Source organism: Syngnathoides biaculeatus, chromosome 8 (genome assembly GCF_019802595.1).
Source record: "Syngnathoides biaculeatus isolate LvHL_M chromosome 8, ASM1980259v1, whole genome shotgun sequence".
In the NCBI taxonomy this organism is placed as follows: domain Eukaryota; kingdom Metazoa; phylum Chordata; class Actinopteri; order Syngnathiformes; family Syngnathidae; genus Syngnathoides; species Syngnathoides biaculeatus.
The window spans coordinates 8,537,418-8,556,565 of NC_084647.1; the positions used below are offsets into that span (position 1 = coordinate 8,537,418).

Genomic DNA, 19,148 nt, shown 5'->3' on the forward strand with positions numbered 1-19,148 from the left:
GGGAGGAAACCGGAGTCCCCCGGAGACAAGTCGCGCAGACATTGGCAGATCATGGAATCTTCATGCAGGCGGGGCCGGGATCGAACCCCGGTCCTCAGGACTGTGAGGCCAACGCTTTATAGCTGATCTACTGTGCCGCTTATATATATATTATATATATATATATTTTTTTTTTTTACAAAGGTCTTCATTGTCCCACGGGAGTTCCAGTCAAAGGCAAGTAAAAACAAGCAGGCAAGAAATAGAAATACCAAACTTTGATATGTCTTTTTTTTTTTTTTTTTTTTTCACTTTTGCTTGGCCTGGATGAAAATGTTTTGTGCGTGTGTGTGTGTGTGTGTGTGTGTGTGTTATCCAAGGAATGAAGACAAAAATGAAGAAAGGAGGGAAAGGTCTGTTTATGAACGCACTTGCAACGGCGAAAATGCCCATCTTCGGGTGTTCGTCCGTTCGGCCCACTGTGCGCAACGCTGAAAAGCCTTGTGAGTTGTACGTGCGCGCACACACACACACATCACTAACTTACATTAAATTCAATAAATATACCTTCACACATGTTTATTATCTGACTAAACGCTGCAGACGTCCCTCTTGGCAACAACACAAGCGAGCCAGCGGGTCGGATCGTTTGATGCATTAAAATGTTCTCGATGCATGGAACAAAATCAATCATAATAATCCCACTGAACAGAAAAACTAAGATTTAAAAACAACAACTGTCACACACAAACTCTCATCAAAAAACGCTCATTCGTACAAAATATCCTTACACGTGACAAAAGCACACATGCACACCAAATGAACGCTTACACTTATGATACTAACCCTTACTCTCACGCAGTCTAAAATTTCATGTGCAACAGCAACAACAAAAAAAAAAACCTTAGTTTCCACCAAAAAAATGTCACTCACACCAAAAAAACTGAAAAAAAAATCATACGCACGTCAAAAAAAAAAAATCAATATACACCCCCAAAAATACCCTCATACACATCCAAAAACACACACTAAGTCTAAATTAACTGTCACACACTTATTTGAATTAACGACATAATTGAACACAATTTATGAAATAATCTGAACACCGTTTAAATTGGATGTTGAAATGTTCAAATTGCAAATATTTTTTTAAACCATTGGAACTTTTCCGCCGCGCGTCGTGAAAGCCGAGCTGACGCCGCATCTTTTTTTGCGAGCAAAAGTGCCGGCCAAAGAAGAAGAACGAGGAGGTGAAGCAGGAACGCGGAGGTCAAGTTTTCAGTCAACCGCTGTTAAAACAGGTTCTCTTATTTTTACACTTTATGAGTCTTTGTATTTTTTTTTTTTTTTTTTTTTTTTTACTGGCAGCATCATGAGATTTCATCAATTATTTAGCAATGGGGTTAAAAAAAAAAAATGGTTTCAAGTTAACCAGATGAATTGTTTTGGACCACGCAAGTTCCATTTTACGGCGTACGGATATGACTTCCAAATTAGGACGACAAATATTTGCGCAACTGCGGGCTTCCGCTTGAATATTTGACAAGCGTTTCCTTCAGCCGTCGGGCCACCCCCGGACCCCGTGCTGCAGTTGGTCTCCCTCCAAAAGGCGTCGGGCCACTGGGAGCAGAACCCGCCTCTGGCGGCCGCGCTGCACCGGACCGCCGAGCGGCTGGAGCGGGCCAAGCCGGCCGAGGTGGGACCTCGTCGCGAAGGCGCCGCGGCGACGCCTTCTCCGCTCGCGGCGCTCACGACTTCTCGGCTCGGGTGAACGCAGGTGAGCGGGAACGTTTGGGCCACCGTCCTGGCGCTGGTCTGGCTCCACGGGTTCAAGTCGGGCGCTCGAGTCGAGTGGAAGCTTCTGGCCGGGAAGGCCGTGTCGTGGCTGCTGTCCCGGAATGGTAATTTTTTTTTTTTTTTTTTTTTTTTTTTGGGGGGGGTTTTGTCTGCAATAAGCGGGTCGTGTTGTCTGTTTTGTGTTTTTGAAAGTGTCGAATATGACGGAGTGCGTCAGTGCCGCAAACACTCTGCTGGGCTGCAACGTGCAAAAAGACGTCCTGGGCCTTTAAGGGGGCCCCAAACGCCGACGGGCCTTCCGCCGATTGGCCCCCTTTTTGCCATTCCTCCATCTTTTCATCAAGTGTGCCTTTTATCGTTTTCCTGTATAACGCAGTCAAAATATTTACATTGATGGTTTGGTTTCATTTAAGGGTTCAAGTATACAATGGCATATAAAAAGGTACGCAGAGTATATTTTGTATTTATGGTCACGGTTCAAATCAAGAAACAGGAACAATATTGTGTCGCAAATGTTGATTTGGAATAGGACTCGCAACCGATCTGTCACCAACAAAAGGGCAAAAATAAAGATTTCACCTGAGATTTCATTTTCGTTTCATTTCATGTTTGGGTCCGTTCCCCGCTAGTGTAACGCTACCGCTGCGCTAACAGGGCTGGTTAAAAAAAAACATACCAGTAAAAATCACCGAGGCACGGCAATAACACGCCAGCACAGCGCTAACAGGGTCGGACCGGTAAAAGTCACTTCCTGGCCACCTATATTCCAGCGGTTTCACTCCTCCGCTCGAGTGCCTCCTTGCGGCCGTTAAAAAAGGCGCGCAAATTAGCCGCATCGCCGCATAAACGGCAGGGTTGAAAGCGCGTGGAAAAAAGTCTCGGTCTATAGGTCGGAAATAATTGTTCCGTTCTGTTCTGCTGCGGTCCGCAACCTTCTTCCTCTTCTCTTTTCTGTCCTTTTGTCTGTTCACTAAAATCCTTTTCTGTCCGCCTGCATTTTCGATAAACATGAGAATAAAGTGAGTCGACGAAAGAAAATCTATTTCTTTTCCGTTGTAAGTCGATGAAACAAAAATAATAATGATAAGATGAGCAAGTATTTCAAAGTCAACTGTGGCACAGGAAAAGTGTTGCATTCCCAAAGGCAAACAGATCCACCAGCAGCTTCAGAAAGAACAAAAAGTGCAACGACGTTCAACTACCAACCAAAGTGTGGCCATCTTGATTCGTCAATCCTTCTCGTTCACCGACATGGAGGGTTAACGTCATTTGAAGGATTTAGGGCACAATGCATGCTGGGAGCGCACGATTGGACAATCCTGCACGCGGCCCGCACGGTGAACCAAAAACCTCCTGAAACTGTCAAATTCCTTTTTTTCCTGAATGTGGTCAACAACTGCAATGTCTGACAGCGTGGGAGTTTATTTTGTTTCAACTAAAAATCCGACCACTTCAGCGTTACTGTTTCGTTTTGTGAGTCGGATGAAGATCGGATCGCGTTTTGTCGCCGTTTTACTCATAAAGATGAGACGTTCCGAAGAGTTCGCAAACTTTTTCCAGCCACTGAGTTTTCTAGTGTAGAAGGGGAACAAATTAAAGTCCGATCGCAAGGCACTAGTGCGTTAGAATATACGAAGTCATTTATCTTCGATAAGCGTTGTACAGTACGTGCCCGTTTCAAGATATGATTGTTAATGTATAGCTACGGATAGCCACTCAAAGGGACGCTAAACGGATACCATAAATATGTAACATATCAAACTGGACGAGGCCGTTCAGCATAGCATGAGCGGTTGGCTTTTTTTCTTGGGTGGCCGCCCCCCCCCCCCCCCCCCCCGGCCACGTGGTAGCTTCGCCCCTGGGTGGGCGTGGCCCAGCACTTCCTCATCCACGTTGAAAAACATCGTTTGAGTTTCGAACGGCGGCACATTTGCGGCGCCTCTTCACGTCTCCCTCAGGAAGACTCGTTCAAGGTAGCGGTAAGATTATTATTATTATTATTAATTTTGTGTGTATCCATTTCTTCTGCGCGTGTTCCTAAATAAGAGCTCACATGTTACGTAAGGTCACGACTCCGCGCGATAAATTCCTTTATTTCGCCTTTTAAACGCTGCCGTCACTTTTCAACGACGTTCATAAGACACTTATATAGACATAACTTTATATATTACAGTTGTTTTGTATGAATCCGTACTCATTTTTAAAAACAGCATAGCGACAATCCCTTGAACCTTTTCCCCAACAATTTATATGGACAGACTTTAAAACCTTTATTCCACCAATCCATTTTCTCAGCTGCGTATCCTCACGAGGGTCGCGAGGGTGCTGGAGCCCATCCCAGCGGTCAACGGGCATGAGGCGGGGTACACCCTGAACTGGTCGCCAGCCAATCGCAGGGCACATGGAGACAAACAACATCCGCACTCACAATCACACCTACGGGCAATTTAGAGTGTACAATTAATGTTGCATTTTTGGGGGGGGGGGAAGCGGAGTGCCCACCCGGAGAAAAGCCACGCAGGCGGGGCTGGGATTTGAACCCGGTCCTCAGAGCTGTAAGGCCAACGCTATGCCCTAAACGTGCATAATTTATTGAATTGGAAAAACTCTTTGAAATCCCTTTAAAATATCACTTAAATGATCTCAATTGCTCACATAACATCAAAATTATGACCATTTAAGGATTAGGAATATGAGCTAATTATGGTATTGGTAAAAGAAAAGATAAGAACGAAAAGTTGTCACTTTCCCGGTCGATTGAGATCTTCAAAATGTCACAACTTTTTTTGTTTCTCAACAAATTGTCATGAAATTTCAGTAATGCCAGCTTGCCTAAGTTGTCACGATAATTGTATGTCAAAGCAACAAATCCGGCAGTTTTACCGATTTTGCGAGCCTTTAAAAAAACAGTGCGAGCGGTTACATCACCTTCATATTTCACTTCTGCATCGATAACTACATAGAAAAGATAAATGGAGTACTTTCGAAAAAATACATACTTACCGACAGGTTTTGATTGTGGTTTGAACAACTTCCTCTCCGGCGATTTAAAAATCATAAAATGGAGGTCGTCGACGGAAACGTGGACTACGTGATGATCTTGTGTGTCTTTTGGGGCAACAATTAACAAGCTCTGCACACCCAAAGGTGCGACTCGCATGGTACTGCCGATAGTTCCTCATCCAAGCTGGGGCGGCGCCATCGCGCAGTGCAACCGACGGCCGGGTTGTCGCGTACCGACAATAAATACATTTGTGGAGTAGGCCTGAGCTTTAATGATTTCATTTTTTTCCCCAACATTTGGACCTTTCTCATCATATGCATCGGAATCTGAATCCTCTTTCATGGCCTAGTCGGTGTCGCTGCCCTGCTACGACGTGGGTCCGACTTTTCCACTTGTCCCGCGGCTGGGGTGTCCAAGCTACCGCCCGGGGGGCCTTTTGCGGCCCTTTCGTCACGATGTCAATACCCCAACCTGCCGGGATGTCAACCTAAGCTTCGGGGCCATTTGCGGCCCATCCCCCGTCTTTGTGCGGCCAGCATTTTGTCAATATTGCCTTTTGACTTGGTTTTGCACTTCTCTGGCAGAAGCGGTGTCCAAGCTACCGCCCGGGGGGCCTTTTGCGGCCCTTTCGTCACGATGTCAATACCCCAACCTGCCGGGATGTCAACCTAAGCTTCGGGGCCATTTGCGGCCCATCCCCCGTCTTTGTGCGGCCAGCATTTTGTCAATATTGCCTTTTGACTTGGTTTTGCACTTCTCTGGCAGAAGCGGTGTCCAAGCTACCGCCCGGGGGGCCTTTTGCGGCCCTTTCGTCACGATGTCAATACCCCAACCTGCCGGGATGTCAACCTAAGCTTCGGGGCCATTTGCGGCCCATCCCCCGTCTTTGTGCGGCCAGCATTTTGTCAATATTGCCTTTTGACTTGGTTTTGCACTTCTCTGGCAGAAGCGGTGTCCAAGCTACCGCCCGGGGGCCATTTGCGGCCCGTTCGTCACGATGTCAATACCCCAACCTGCCGGGATGTCAACCTAAGCCTCGGGGCCATTTGCGGCCCATCCCCCGTCTTTGTGCGGCCAGCATTTTGTCAATATTGCCTTTTGACTTGGTTTTGCACTTCTCTGGCAGAAGCGGTGTCCAAGCTACCGCCCGGGGGCCATTTGCGGCCCTTTCGTCACGATGTCAATACCCCAACCTGCCGGGATGTCAACCTAAGCTTCGGGGCCATTTGCGGCCCATCCCCCGTCTTTGTGCGGCCAGCATTTTGTCAATATTGCCTTTTGACTTGGTTTTGCACTTCTCTGGCAGAAGCGGTGTCCAAGCTACCGCCCGGGGGGCCTTTTGCGGCCCTTTCGTCACGATGTCAATACCCCAACCTGCCGGGATGTCAACCTAAGCTTCGGGGCCATTTGCGGCCCATCCCCCGTCTTTGTGCGGCCAGCATTTTGTCAATATTACCTTTTGACTTGGTTTTGCACTTCTCTGGCAGAAGCGGTGTCCAAGCTACCGCCCGGGGGCCATTTGCGGCCCTTTCGTCACGATGTCAATACCCCAACCTGCCGGGATGTCAACCTAAGCTTCGGGGCCATTTGCGGCCCATCCCCCGTCTTTGTGCGGCCAGCATTTTGTCAATATTGCCTTTTGACTTGGTTTTGCACTTCTCTGGCAGAAGCGGTGTCCAAGCTACCGCCCGGGGGCCATTTGCGGCCCGTTCTCCCATTTTGTCCAGCCGGCCCTTTTGCCAGCATTCGCATGGGTCCCGGTTTTGCACGCTGTCCACCTCACAGCCCGGCGGCCTTTTGTAGGCTTTACTTCATTGTGCTCGTAGCCCAACTTGTGAGGATCTCAAACTGCCGGTCATATATATAAATATCTCTAATTCCTTCGTGCCAACACTTGATCTTGGAAATCATTTTGTGTTCAAAGTGTCACTTGGAATTGTGCACTACGACCTTTGCCTAAATGACATTTGCATTTGTTCTGAATCTGTTCGAGACGGGGAGCAAAAACCTCGACCGGGATTGAACAACTTTTTGCGCGTAGCGTACACTTTTGAAACTTTTCTTGCCGCACAAGATTTGATTGATTTGTGAACGCTTTTGAAGAATAATTATGATTTTTTTTTTTTTTGCTGATTAGATTACACACGTGTGCTTTATGTTGTGGATTTATCAATGTTATTCTCTTTGTAGCGGTACAATGGAGAGATGCTGTGGACTGTTGACAGCCAAGGAAGAACCAGGTGCCGGTTTTTGATATTCACCATCCATACCAAGCTACGTTTTGTGTATTTTAGTGTCACAGTAATCAAGTTCAGCGTTTCTCCACCTTTATTGAGCCAAAGAATGAGAAAAATCAAGTCACAAATTTGCAACATTGTCAAATTTCAGTCACGTGACGAAGAACTATTTTGGCTTTTAAAATGTTTGCTCTGTTTTCATTTTGTTTTTTTGCGCTTTGTCCGCTCATCTTTGTTTGCAATGAAATCTTGTCCTCGATGATTTAAGTAAGGGCAGAATTGTGCAAATTGCTTTTCACCCTCTAAAGTCCAAGCACACTCGACAAACGTCCGTGGAAAGGATTGCATTTTGACGACAGAACAATCCTTATTTTGTGCGTGTTTCAGTTCCCCTGATGGGCATCGAAGCGGAGGTGGAGGTGAAGGACCACGTGGCCACCGCGGCCTGCACGCTGCGCTACGAGAACGAGGAGGACAAAGCCATCGAAGCGGTTTTTGTCTTCCCTCTGCCCGCCGACGCCGCCGTCTGCCACTTCAGCGCCAAGATGGGCCGAACCGAAGTTGTCGCCGAGGTGAAGGAGAAAACGCAGGTGAGCGAGGCCGAAAAATGTGAGCGAGCCGAAGGAGACGGCGTCGACGTTGAGCGTCGCCCCCCGCAGGCCCGGGAGGAGTACGACGACGCGCTGAGCTCCGGCCAGCGGGCCTTTCTGCTGGAGGAGAGCGAGCAGAGCCCGGATATCTTCTCTCTGAGCGTGGGCAGCCTCCCCCCGGGCGAGAGCGCCTCCATCAGGCTGGAGTACGTCGTCGAGCTGGCCGTGGAAGCCGACGGCGGCCTGAGATTTTGTCTGCCCGCGGTGCTCAACCCTCGCTACCGACCTCCAGGTGGGACCGCTGCAGCGGGGGCCTATCGCTACCTTCACAAGTCTTTCAGCGATATGGATGCATTGGTCCGGTCGACGTATGATTTGATAGTACCCGCAAAATGTTGGCGCCGTGAGCTTTTAGGGTGAAACTTCAAGGCGCACATCTGCGTAGTTTTACCCTTGCCGCAACGCGGGAGCCAATCGTCTTGCCGAGAAAGTCAAAATGTCTGTGAAATGGGCCTCAATTGTATTTTGTGTTTGTTTTTGTCACCAAAAAAAACCAAATTCCGAAATGTCAAAAGTGTTTCACAATTTATTATATTCCAGGCCAGCGTAGTTCTGGAACCTCGGACGTATCTGAGATCGGGGGAAGATAATGATCAAGTATTTTCATAGACTGGCAATCAATCAAATTGTACTAAAAATCATAAACAACACTGGCCTATGTGCATTGATCACATTTGCTGTGTGCCTGGACGGTCAGGAAATGTCAACCAAAATTGAACATGTATTTCAATTGAACGCGGAAACGCCGTTGAGCAACGCTTTACAGTATTTGTAACGTTCTACGACGTTCACACCGCATCATAGCGTACATTTTGTCACGTATACGTTTCCAGGAAGTGAAGTCGCCGGCGTCCAGGTGACGTCCGTTCCCGCCTCCCTCGTGCCCTACAGTCTGTCCTTCTCCGCCCGGGTGTCGTCCCCCCGTCGGGTCTCCAAAGTGGACTCCGACTGTTCCCTGGAGCCCCTGCAGTACCTCAACGAGGAGCAAACCCAGGCGCTCGTACGCGGGACACTCGCGCGTGTCGGGTCTTTCTTCCGTTCCGGGCGTAGCACCTGATGTAGTATTTGTGTTGTGGGGGGGTCACCGGGGGCGGGGCCAGGTGAAACTCTCTGCAGGACACAAGTTTGACAGGGACGTGGAGCTGCTGATTTACTACGAGGACGCTCACCGGCCGACTGCCGTGGTGGAGGCGGGAAAGGCGTCCGCCGAGCCCGGTGAGGTCCGAATCCTTCGCTCGTCGTTTGCTTGGCAGCGCTTCACGTGCACCTCCCTGGATTCAGGCACGCTGATGGGGGACGCGGTCGTCATGCTGAGTCTGTACCCCGAGTTCCCCCCGGAAGTCACGTCTTCGCTCGCCACGAGCGGGGAGTTCGTCTTCCTGCTGGACCGGTCCGGAAGTATGGATTGTCCTCTCGGTGGATTTAATCAGAGCGAGACCCGCATCAGCAGCGCCAGGGTACTCGCAATGTCACTCAATCATTCATTTGTTCGTCTAGCCTTCCGTGACCCCCCCCCACTTTGTCTCACTTCCATGCAGGACACTCTGCTATTGCTCCTCAAGAGCTTGCCCATGGGCTGCTACTTCAACATCTACAGTTTCGGCTCCACCTTTCAGCACGTCTTCCCGTAAGAATCGCGCTTCACGTAATTCGACACATAATTTCAGACACGGTAGAAATATGCTGGCTCGGCAAATCGCGGTCGAAGTGCAATTTGGGGGAGTTTAAATCAAAACTGGAGACAAACATTTGCCAAGTGCAGCCCAGATAAAAAGACACCAATTCAATGCAAAAATGTTTGACATATTTCTATATTCTGATGAAAATCTGATCGTCACTTCTTGCACAAACGGTACACAGAAAGCGAGGCAACGTACACGACCCTTCAGCGTTCGATATGCGTGCGTTTGTGACGGCAGTAAAAGTGTGGAGTACAGCGAGACGACCTTGGAAGACGCCCTGAAGAAAGTGGAGCGCATGGCCGCCGATCTGGGAGGGACGGAGATCCTTCAGCCCCTCCGAAGCATCTACAGCCAGCCCTGCGTTCCCGCTCAACCGCGACAAGTAAATGCTCGTTGCGTACTGTGTGGTACATTTAAAAAAGAAAAAAAAAAAAATGGTGCCGAATTCTTTCCAGAGTTCTGATCCCAAAGATCAGCGCAAGATTCAAATCAATGGGAATCTACTCAATCCGTTCTGGCCCTTGGAGACAGCATTTTTTTATTTTTTAACGTAAAGTAATATTGCAGTATATTGTTGATGTACGTAGAGAACATAATGTTAACCTTTTTTAAGTGCGGTCAAGCCAGATTTTTGACGCACATGCAAAATGCAACCAGCACATTTGGGTGCTGTCGTTTATCTCCAACCCCCCGTCCATGCCCACAGTGGGGAAATAAAAACATACTGTCCCTGTAATATTTTTCGCACAGGTCAAAGAAACGGCCAAGCCTCTCCTGACAACCAATATTTGCACGGGCTTGAATAGAAACTATGTGAAGAATCCAAAGCCCCACCTTTGCCGTATTTCTCCCATGTCGCGTTGCATCATTTTTTTTTTTTCTTTTTATTGTTCAAGTCAAGTTTCAACTCTCCTCCCAGCTCTTTGTCTTCACTGACGGCGAAGTGATGAACACCAAAGAAGTGACGAGCTTGGTGAAGAAGCATTCGGCTTCCCACAGGTTGGCCCGCGTTCACTCGCCACTGCACTCAAAAGGTCACAATTTAGCTATTTACGTATTTATTTTTTCATTCATTCATCATCATATCATTATAATCGAGAGGTATTAATTCAACAATGTGAGCTGGGCGTTAGCAGTTGTGTGTGTACAACTGTACTCTTTCGTTCCATTGTTGACTGCATCTATTTGGGTCAGCTAAAAGCTGTTATGATGTCGTACACGAGTGTAAACCACAATAATACTTACTGTATATTTTCAAATTAAAAACAATCAAAAAAATTGATACAAATTAACATGACCAGAATCAGCTTTATTGGCCAATTACGTAACGACGCACACGGAATTCGTCTCCGGTATTTGACGCCGCCCTAGTACGACGTACATTTTGAGTACAAAGAACAGAACAAAGGAAGTAACGAGAAGGAAGTACGGTCGACACTCACCTGGCAGCTAAAATTGTACGTTCGGTACAGTGATGCCTCGGTTCTCGACCACAATCCGTTCCGGAAAACGGTTCAAAAAGTGAATTGTTCGAAAACCGAATCGATGTTTCCCATTGCAATGAATAGAAAAAGAAAGAATGCCTTCCAAGCCTAAAAAATTTGGCTTTTTAAAGCTTTTTTTTTTTTTTAGCTTTTCTTTGATAATAAATTGCATAGTAGAAATACATTTACAGTTTAAATACTTTATATAATAAAATAATTTCAGGAATATATTTATATTTCGCTTAAAATGTATGCTTTAGTAGTAAAGTACGCTAAGCTGGGAGCGCATCGCTGTAACTGTAGCGACTCGGCCTCTGGCTTTGTATACTTTTTTTTTTTTTTTTTATTAAGAAAAGTGCAGAATAACTTTAAACAAACAATACCGAGGTTAAAAAAAAAAGTCTTTGGAGCCATGATTGGGGGATAATACGAGATGATGAGACGAAAAACAGTCACTGGCACGTCTGGGAAAGTGCGCTGATTGCGTGCCGCCTGTTGTGCCATTTCCATTTTTTTTCCAGGGGGGGCATTCGAATAGACCAAAACAAAACACGTCGTGGGTGGGTCAGCTGCTTGCGCCACGCACATTATTTTATTTCCGGGTTTTTTCGGCGGCGTGGAAATTCACAACAAAGCGCGTCGCGGGTCAGCCGGTCTGGTCGCGCGCAAAATGCTGTTTCCGGGTTTTGGCGGGGGCGTTCGAGTACCGAATTTCGTTGGAAAACAGAAGCAAAAAAAATGTGTTTGAAAACTGAGGCTTTACTGTATTACCTTTGTAAAGACAGAAGAACATTTGATAAAATTGGTGGATTGTCCCAAGTAGTGAAAATAGCCACGTGCAATAATATGATTATTATTAATTCGTTAGGTGTGACTTTATTGCAGGTGTTTCTCTTTTGGGATCGGAGAAGGGGCCAGCAGCGCTCTCATCAACGGTTTGGCCAAGGAGGGGGGAGGCCATGCCCAGTTCATCACAGGTGCTGAAAGGATGCAACCAAAGGTACGCCTTGCTCAAGGGCGGCAGAGCTCGCAAGACCGCACATTATGGACTCAAGTAGAAGTACATACACTCCCCGAAGAAATGTAAAGCCTCTAAAATGTATCTGTGCAGGAAAGTAAAAATGCTTGTTTGACGTCAGTTATGGACAAAACATTATTTTATGACTTGAAAAATTTGCACGGAGAATAGTTTCCCTCGTTTTTCAACTTTCACAGTGCTGAGAAGAATTTAAAAAAAAAAAAAACTGCGCTGGCATCGGCGCAGGCTTGTATGCCTTTCAAGTGTGTCGCCGGCAATGTTCCCTCGAAGCTGCGCAACTGCGCATTTGCGCACTTGTCGCACAGTCTCGACGCAGTGAACCACAGCGTGTGACGTCTTTTTTTTTTTTTTTTTTTTTTTTAAACACGGCAACACAGGTTAGTTTTAACAACCTGCTGCTGCTCGGCCACACCCGGCCACACACAGTACTTCCTAGTTTACCAGACACCGCCCCCCCCCTCCGCTCTTAAAGGGGCACACTCATAATTACAAACACCGCCCACCACCGATGCTTTAGTTAGCAACACAGTCTGGGCAACGTGAACCAAGAAAAACAGACGGGGATATCATTGTGGGTTAAAAAAACAAAACATGTAACAAAGTTCATAGTTGGCTTGGTTTGGTTTGGTTAGCGATGTATTTTTTTGTTTGTTGACGTTTTTATCGTAAGTTTGCAAAAACACAAAATTGTTCTTAAAAATGTTCTCAAACACAACACGTGCGCCACTTATCATTTTCAGAGACGACAACATCAACAAAACGATCTTGAGGTCAGGATGGGAAATATCTCGATATATTCTCTGAATCTGATCTGGTTCACGTTCCTCCATGTCGATGCCGTCCCTGTTTTTCATAGCATGTAAAGTACAAATGTAGAAGTAAGGAGTTGTCGGAAAAACTCTCAAGTAAGGTGCAAAAAAAAAAAAAAGATCTCGTACAGAACACGAGGGACTTCCCGGCAATCAACAATGAAGCTGTTTTCAGAATGTGAACAGTGCACGTATTTATCGTACGGATTCCCGCGTGTATCGTTGTACACCAGGTGATGCAATCGCTCCGGTTTGCGCTGCAACCGGCAGTGGAGGACATCTCGGTCACCTGGGATTTGCCCAAGGGGGTCTCCGTCACGCCTCTGTCTCCACCTCTCACGGCAATTTTCCAGGGTCAACGGTCGCTCCTTTATGCTCAGCTCACCGGCGAGGTAAGCGCGTCACCGTCACAATTTCAGGCTTGGTTGACTCAAGGCATGGACTAATGTGAGGGTGTGTCAAGTATGCAGTATGTCCACAATCTCAAGTCTGGCGTGAGTCACTCTGCGATACTTGTCCGCCTCCAGCTCGTTCGCGCTTCCTGTTTTGAGATTCTTGGCTCTCGTACAAGAGCAGAGAGGAAGGCGGGTCGCTCTACTCCAGAACCCGACGGCGTGCGGAATACTGAATGAACCAAACGATAACGACGGTCCATTTTGGGATGTGATGTCTCCTCAGAGTTCGGAGGCAAAAGACGGCCGTGTCACCGTAAAGTACAACCTGGCCGGCCGGCCGACCCAGAGTCAGCTTTGCTTCGCCCTCCGACCCAAAGAGGACACCTGGTAACTTTGAAGCCAACAAATACCGTGATTCCCGGCCTACGGAGCGCACCGGATTATGAGCCTCACCCAGTACATATGTAAAGGAAATACCATTTGGTACACACATGGGCCGCACCTGTGTAAAAGCCGCAAGTGCCCGCATTGAAACACGAAAGAGAGAGGGGAAACACGCACAGGTTAACGCTAGCGCCGAATGCTAGTGCGGCGCTAACAGGGTCGGTTTAAAAAAAATGAAAAAACATACTGGTAAAAATCACTGAGACACGCTAGCGAAGTGCTAACAGGGCCCGACTGGTAAAAGTCACTTCCTCGGCACATACATTCCACCGCTCTCACTCTTCCCTTTTCCGCTCGAGTGCCCCCTTGCGGTCGTTAGGGGGGGGGGGGGAGAAACAACGCACAAATTAGCCGCATCATCGCATAAACCGCAGGGTTGAAAGCGTGTGGGGGGGAAAAAAAAGTTGCGGCTCGTAGGCCGGAAATGACGGTGCACTTTTTGTTTTCAGATTTTTCTTTTATGTGTTAGCATTCTCAGAGCGAAATGCGACAAGTTGACGACATTTTTTGTTGTTGAGTAAATCAGAATCGGCTTGAATTGCCAACTGGCAGTCGCCGCTACCCTGGTACGACATTCGTGTTGAGTTTTACTGAGAAGAAGAAGAAGAGGGAAACTAAATGGCGCTTTACAAACCTCCCCACGAGCGGAAGCAAATCTTGGCTTTCGTGCGCCATTGTGCTTTCCGTTTTGGGGGTGGGGAGGAACCCGGCTTCCTCCCGCACAGGTGCAAATGTCAGCGTGAACTGTCGTTTGTCTTTCTGCGCCGTCTCTCTGGTGACCTTTCCCACCCGACGAACAAGTTCCGGCTGACCAATGCTAGTATGCGAATATGTCAAAGCAATAGAGAGAACGGATGGATGGCTTCCCCGCGAGGGAGAACAACCACTGAGCTTTCTTCTGAACGATGGCCGGATACCTTTCGGACATCTACGTCCACGTTTTTGCACCTCCTCACCTTGGAATTGAGCGGAAAACTCGACCGACTCTGGCTTCTCTTTTTCCTGCCTGCAGTTTGACAATTCATCGGTTGAGTGCTCGGACCGCGATCCGCGCCATGGAGCTGGAGGAGGACGCGGACGCAACTCCGCCCTGGGAGGAGACGGGAGACCGAGAAGGCGGCGTGAAGGAGAAAGTGGTGCGACTCAGCGTCCAGTCCGGCGTGAGCAGCAGCCACACGGCCTTCGTTGCCGTCCGCAAGGGGGAAAAGGGGGACGCGCTTCCAGGACCTTTGCTGAGGCGAAACATCCCAGCTCCGTGTAAGTGTCTTTTCCATCAGCAGGAGCAAAGTATCACGCAGTGGTACCTCGACCTACAAACATCTCCAATAACGACCAATCCAGGTTAAGAAAAGCCTCCTTTCTCGACTTCCGAAGGAAATTCAGGATACGAAAGGAAAAAAAATGGGCGCCGGAGTCCCCAAATTCCACGCCACGTAAACATCCCGTATCTTGCTTTGTGTGGCGCGATGGAGCTGCTCTCCCATTGGCTATCGCCGTAGCATCTTCCTGGCATCCCATTGGCTAGGAGGGATCTCAATCTTTACCCACGACGCTCGACCGTCACCGAATCAAACATTGGAAAAGTCCAACTTTTTGGTGTTTTTTTGCAAATTTATTGATCTTTCTTCACCGCGGGCCCTGAGAATTTTTTTTTTTTGAATTATTATTACTCACATTGTATACTTTATTTTTGGCAGGGGGGTCTTGGAACAGATGATGCTGTTTTACATGTAAATTACGCTTCTACTTCGACTTCCAGAACAGAATAATTTAGTCAGTAGAGGTACTACTGTATTTTATTTATTTGAATGCTGATGAAGGTGAGCTGAGTGAATAATGTGTGTTGCCTCCTACTTTGTGTTTCCTTTGACCTTTAATCCAATTTCATTTCAGCGTACCCCATGCCAATGATGGGTATGATGAGGGCGATGCCCATGCGTGAGTAAATCGTTAAGACACACACGCGCATCGCAGTTCAACATTAAATCTGATTTGTCATGTAGGTCCAATCCCAACTTCTTCCGGTTTATAAAAAAAAAAAAAAAAAAACGTTGGAAAACATATTCAAATTGTCCACATCACAAACTCTTCACCAACTCCACATGCACAGCGTTTTAACATAGTATTATAATGTAATACTAGTACCCTGAGTTGAGGCTGATGGATACAATCGGGATGTTTGAATTGTTATTCTTAGTTTAATTGTGCATTTCTTTTGAGACCGCAGAGTTCCATGGAGGGGGAGGTCCTGTCCTGATGAAGAGCTGCTGCAATTCTTCAGAACCGGGTACTGTTTCCATGATACGCACAAAGTCACATTCTGTCATGATACGGTATTGTAAATGCATTCATGTTTCCAAAAGCCTGCATAGTCTTTATGGCCACACTGCCTTTTGTCACGGACCTCCGGTACGGGGGGTGGACCCAAATGCTGGACTTCTGGGCAGAGGCATAATGTTCAATGTAGTTTATTCCGGAGCTTCTGCCACAAAAGACAGAAACTGAATGATCCCAACCACAATCGCATGATGCACCATAAACTGTTCCTAATTACTGCATAATCAATTTCAACTATATCACTGCATGGTATTTTGTATTCAACTGGAATTTACAGGAGTTCCTAACACGGGACATCCGTGCGAATTACTGCAAAAACCACAATAATGAGCTCATCAAAAAACAGCATTATTATGTATGAGGGCCACTCGTGTTCATAAAATTCTAAATCAAAGTTCATCTGAGAAACTCGATATAAAGGTACTTTTCCCTTTTGTAAAATATACTGTGTGGATAAATGTATTTACAGCAGACTTTCTGAATGACGACTACGAAGATGCCGAACCTTTCGGAGGGGCCGTGCCGCCATCGCCGCCCCCGCCTGTTCACAGAGACCCTTTGCTGCAGTTGGTGTCCCTCCAGAAGGCGTCGGGCTGCTGGCTGCTCGACGGGCCGCTGGCGCTTGCGCTGGGAAAGACCAGCGAGGAGCTGGAAAGCCCCAAACCTGCCGAGGTGGGTCTCTTCATCTGAGGAATGAGGAAAATGAGGAAAAAGACACACTTCGGGACAAATATTAACAACCTCCAAGAGTTCTGTGATGGTGGAGCACCCTTATCGTTGCTACTTTTACATGTGTATGAGTATTAAAAAATGGGGGTCCTCCAATGTTTTCTGCCAAATACCACCTAGAAAATATAGATATACTTTATTCTTTTCACAGCTGCATGACCATGCAGAATGAGGCATCGATATGCCTTTTATGCTGAAACAGAGTTTGTAAAACAACCCCTGCTTATCTCTTAAAGGTCAAGTGTCATCCCTATAAACACTGCAAAATAGATATTGCAATGAAAAATACATAGAACATTATTCACTTCAGTGTCTATAGGCAAAAAAATAAATATGAGCGGAGAGCGCGTCATCCGTGCCCAAAGTTGCGGAAGTGTCATTCGACGACATCCAAGTGGTTGCCGACAAGGCCGGCGGCCGGGGTGGCTCATTTTCGGCACCGAGGTGGCTTATCATGGCGCCGAGCCGGGCCGCTTTACGGCGTCGTTCATAGCCGGCGCCGTCCGCGATGAACGACACCGCCGAGCCGGGGCGCTTTCCGGCGTTGTCGGCAGCGTTGTTCAGAGCCGGCGCCGTCCGCGAGCCCGACAAGCAGCCTTCGCCGAAGCCGTGACCGGCGGACGCGGCGCCTCGGCCGGGGTGGCTCATTTTCGGCGTTGTCGTCGCACGCGGCTGAGTGCGCGGTTGTCGGCTGCGTTGTTCAGAGCCGGCGCCGTCCGCGAGCCCGACAAGCAGCCTTCGCCGAAGCCGTGACCGGCGGACGCGGCGCCTCGGCCGGGGTGGCTCATTTTCGGCGTTGTCGTCGCACGCGGCTGAGTGCGCCGTTGTCGGGAGCGGTGTTCATAGCCGCTCTTGGAGCAATGAGCTCTAATTCCGAAAGACATCCCTCCCGTGCTTATGCAGCAGCCATGTTGGGTGTGGGCCATTGACCTTGTGGCCATGTAATGATGATTCTCGAAAGAGAGACCAACTCGGGAGTGGTTTTAACTGAAGAATCCGAAAGTCTTTGGAGTGTGGAACGCCTTATTTTTGGCACAGCAACTGTTTGTTTTTGTCAAGCCGTTCACCTTTGGCAACTGATTTGGAACTAGGAAGCGCACAAATTTCTTGCAGCTCATGAAGGTGACTCGCCTATAATGAGTACTGTACGTAAACATGTCGTTGTAGAACCATGACCAAACACACTTGGGTGATAAGTTGACATCAAATATGAAACTTTCAAACATTTTGAAGCTTTTTAAATATATATATATTCATGATATCTTTATACTGTTGTACTGGGTGTTTTGGCCCGCCAAATAAACTGCAAAACACATTTTTTTTCCCCTCTAGGGTAATATGGGTGCATATATTGTATCTATTGGACAACCCCCCCTGCCCCAATTAGTACCTTTTTATCGAGGTTCAACTGGAAGGTGGGGCCTCATTTTACACCTTTTTTGGACGGTTGTGGACCTCTTTTCTTGCGGTTCCTTTTTTTTGTTGTTGTGTATGTTGAATTTAATAGCGGCTTTTCCCCCTCTCTGAGCCTTTCCACCTGCTTTCTGCTCTAACGTTCTTTGAATTAGGTGAGCAAGGAAGTGTGGGCGACCATCCTGGCTCTCGTCTGGCTTCACGGGCTCAAGTCGGACGCTAAAGACGAGTGGCAGCTTCTGGCTATGAAGGCCGTGTCATGGCTCCGCGCTCAAAACGGTACGGATGCTAAAAATAATAGCAATGATCGTCAGGTCATCTCAGGTTTCAAGCTTCCAATCTTCTACGTGAGTGTATAAATGTGTCAGGCGTCCCCTGATTAGGTTTTCCTCTCCGTTGCAGCACCGAGCGTGGTTGCGTGTGTGGAAGCCGGCAACGTTTTGTTGGGTTGTAAAGTGCAGAAAGACACGCTGGGAATCTGAGCGCTCCGCAGAAGAATCCACCCGGAACTTCTGCTATTGATTTGTTTTGAAAATAGTGGCTGCCTTCTTTAATTGCAACTTGTCATCCTCGAAGCCATTTAACAAGACACATCTGTTTTGATCTCTTAAAGCTTTCAAAATAAAGTTCTTTGAAAAAATATTGCCTCTCCCCTTCTCAAAATCTCCTATATTTGCACAGTTCCTCCACTTTAAGATCATCAAATGCACAGTAAGTAGACAGCGCTAGCTCAAGTAAATATAAAATGCATGGAGACTTTAAAAACCATATAAGGCCACGTAAGTCCCCCCCTTAAATCATGGTTTAATTGTGATGAATCACATTTTCGGGGGAGTTTGTTTTCACCGAGCACAAAGCCAAACCGGATGATCTCCAGGACTGTTCACTCGCAAAATCACTTCCACGCATAGAACCTTTTTGACAATGCTAGCTGTCAAAAGAGCAGATCCAAAAAATAAAGCAACTGACATCTGTCAATCTCTAAAGGTTTACAAATCCATTTCTAAATGTTCAGGACTCCAGTAAACTACGGTAAGAACCGTTATCCACAAAAAGAGAAAACACAGAACAGTGGTGAACCTTCCCAGAGTAGCCATTGTTGATTGTTATTTTTACAAGACAGTAATTATCAACAATGATTTAAAAAGT

The 19,148-nt window shown here is 47.3% G+C and overlaps 2 protein-coding genes across 10 annotated transcripts in view; both read left to right on the forward strand.

The window, feature by feature from the left end:
- LOC133504441 (von Willebrand factor A domain-containing protein 5A-like) overlaps positions 1-2,366 on the forward strand; it is an 11,912-nt gene extending 9,546 nt beyond the window's left edge. For 3 of the 8 annotated variants that reach the window (XM_061826667.1, XM_061826672.1, XM_061826673.1), the window contains 5 exons: positions 184-216; positions 360-489; positions 1,539-1,675; positions 1,757-1,880; positions 1,969-2,366. In XM_061826667.1, coding sequence (XP_061682651.1) covers positions 184-216; positions 360-489; positions 1,539-1,675; positions 1,757-1,880; positions 1,969-2,170 — 626 coding nt within the window. In that variant the 3' untranslated portion in view covers positions 2,171-2,366. Of the gene's footprint in view, positions 1-183; positions 217-359; positions 490-1,202; positions 1,281-1,538; positions 1,676-1,756; positions 1,881-1,968 lie in introns of all 8 variants that reach the window. The other 5 variants (XM_061826669.1, XM_061826674.1, XM_061826670.1 and 2 more) reach the window with 4 other exon arrangements.
- Positions 2,367-3,610: 1,244 nt separating this feature from the next.
- On the forward strand, positions 3,611-18,615 carry LOC133504443 (von Willebrand factor A domain-containing protein 5A-like). Of its 2 annotated transcripts, none has more exons than XM_061826675.1 (19): positions 3,611-3,749; positions 6,971-7,020; positions 7,405-7,607; positions 7,677-7,899; positions 8,501-8,667; positions 8,768-8,882; positions 8,949-9,124; positions 9,206-9,294; positions 9,587-9,731; positions 10,269-10,348; positions 11,719-11,833; positions 12,915-13,073; positions 13,360-13,463; positions 14,533-14,777; positions 15,414-15,458; positions 15,748-15,807; positions 16,327-16,529; positions 18,155-18,278; positions 18,402-18,614. In XM_061826675.1, exons 2-19 carry the CDS (start codon positions 6,978-6,980, stop codon positions 18,479-18,481), a joined length of 2,376 nt encoding a protein of 791 aa, XP_061682659.1. In that variant the 5' UTR covers positions 3,611-3,749; positions 6,971-6,977; the 3' UTR covers positions 18,482-18,614. The 2 variants fall into 2 exon arrangements, with proteins under 2 accessions (XP_061682659.1, XP_061682660.1); XM_061826676.1 differs by having other exon boundaries at positions 3,618-3,755; positions 18,402-18,615.
- Positions 18,616-19,148: the final 533 nt, after the last annotated feature.

Bases quoted from the DNA above. Each gene is read 5' to 3' on its own strand.
- LOC133504443 (XM_061826675.1), top strand. From the start codon at position 6,978: ATGGAGAGATGCTGTGGACTGTTGACAGCCAAGGAAGAACCAG. The intron at 9,295-9,586 runs GTAAGAATCGCG...TTGTGACGGCAG, and splicing joins ACCTTTCAGCACGTCTTCCC to TAAAAGTGTGGAGTACAGCG. The intron at 18,279-18,401 runs GTACGGATGCTA...TCTCCGTTGCAG, and splicing joins ATGGCTCCGCGCTCAAAACG to CACCGAGCGTGGTTGCGTGT.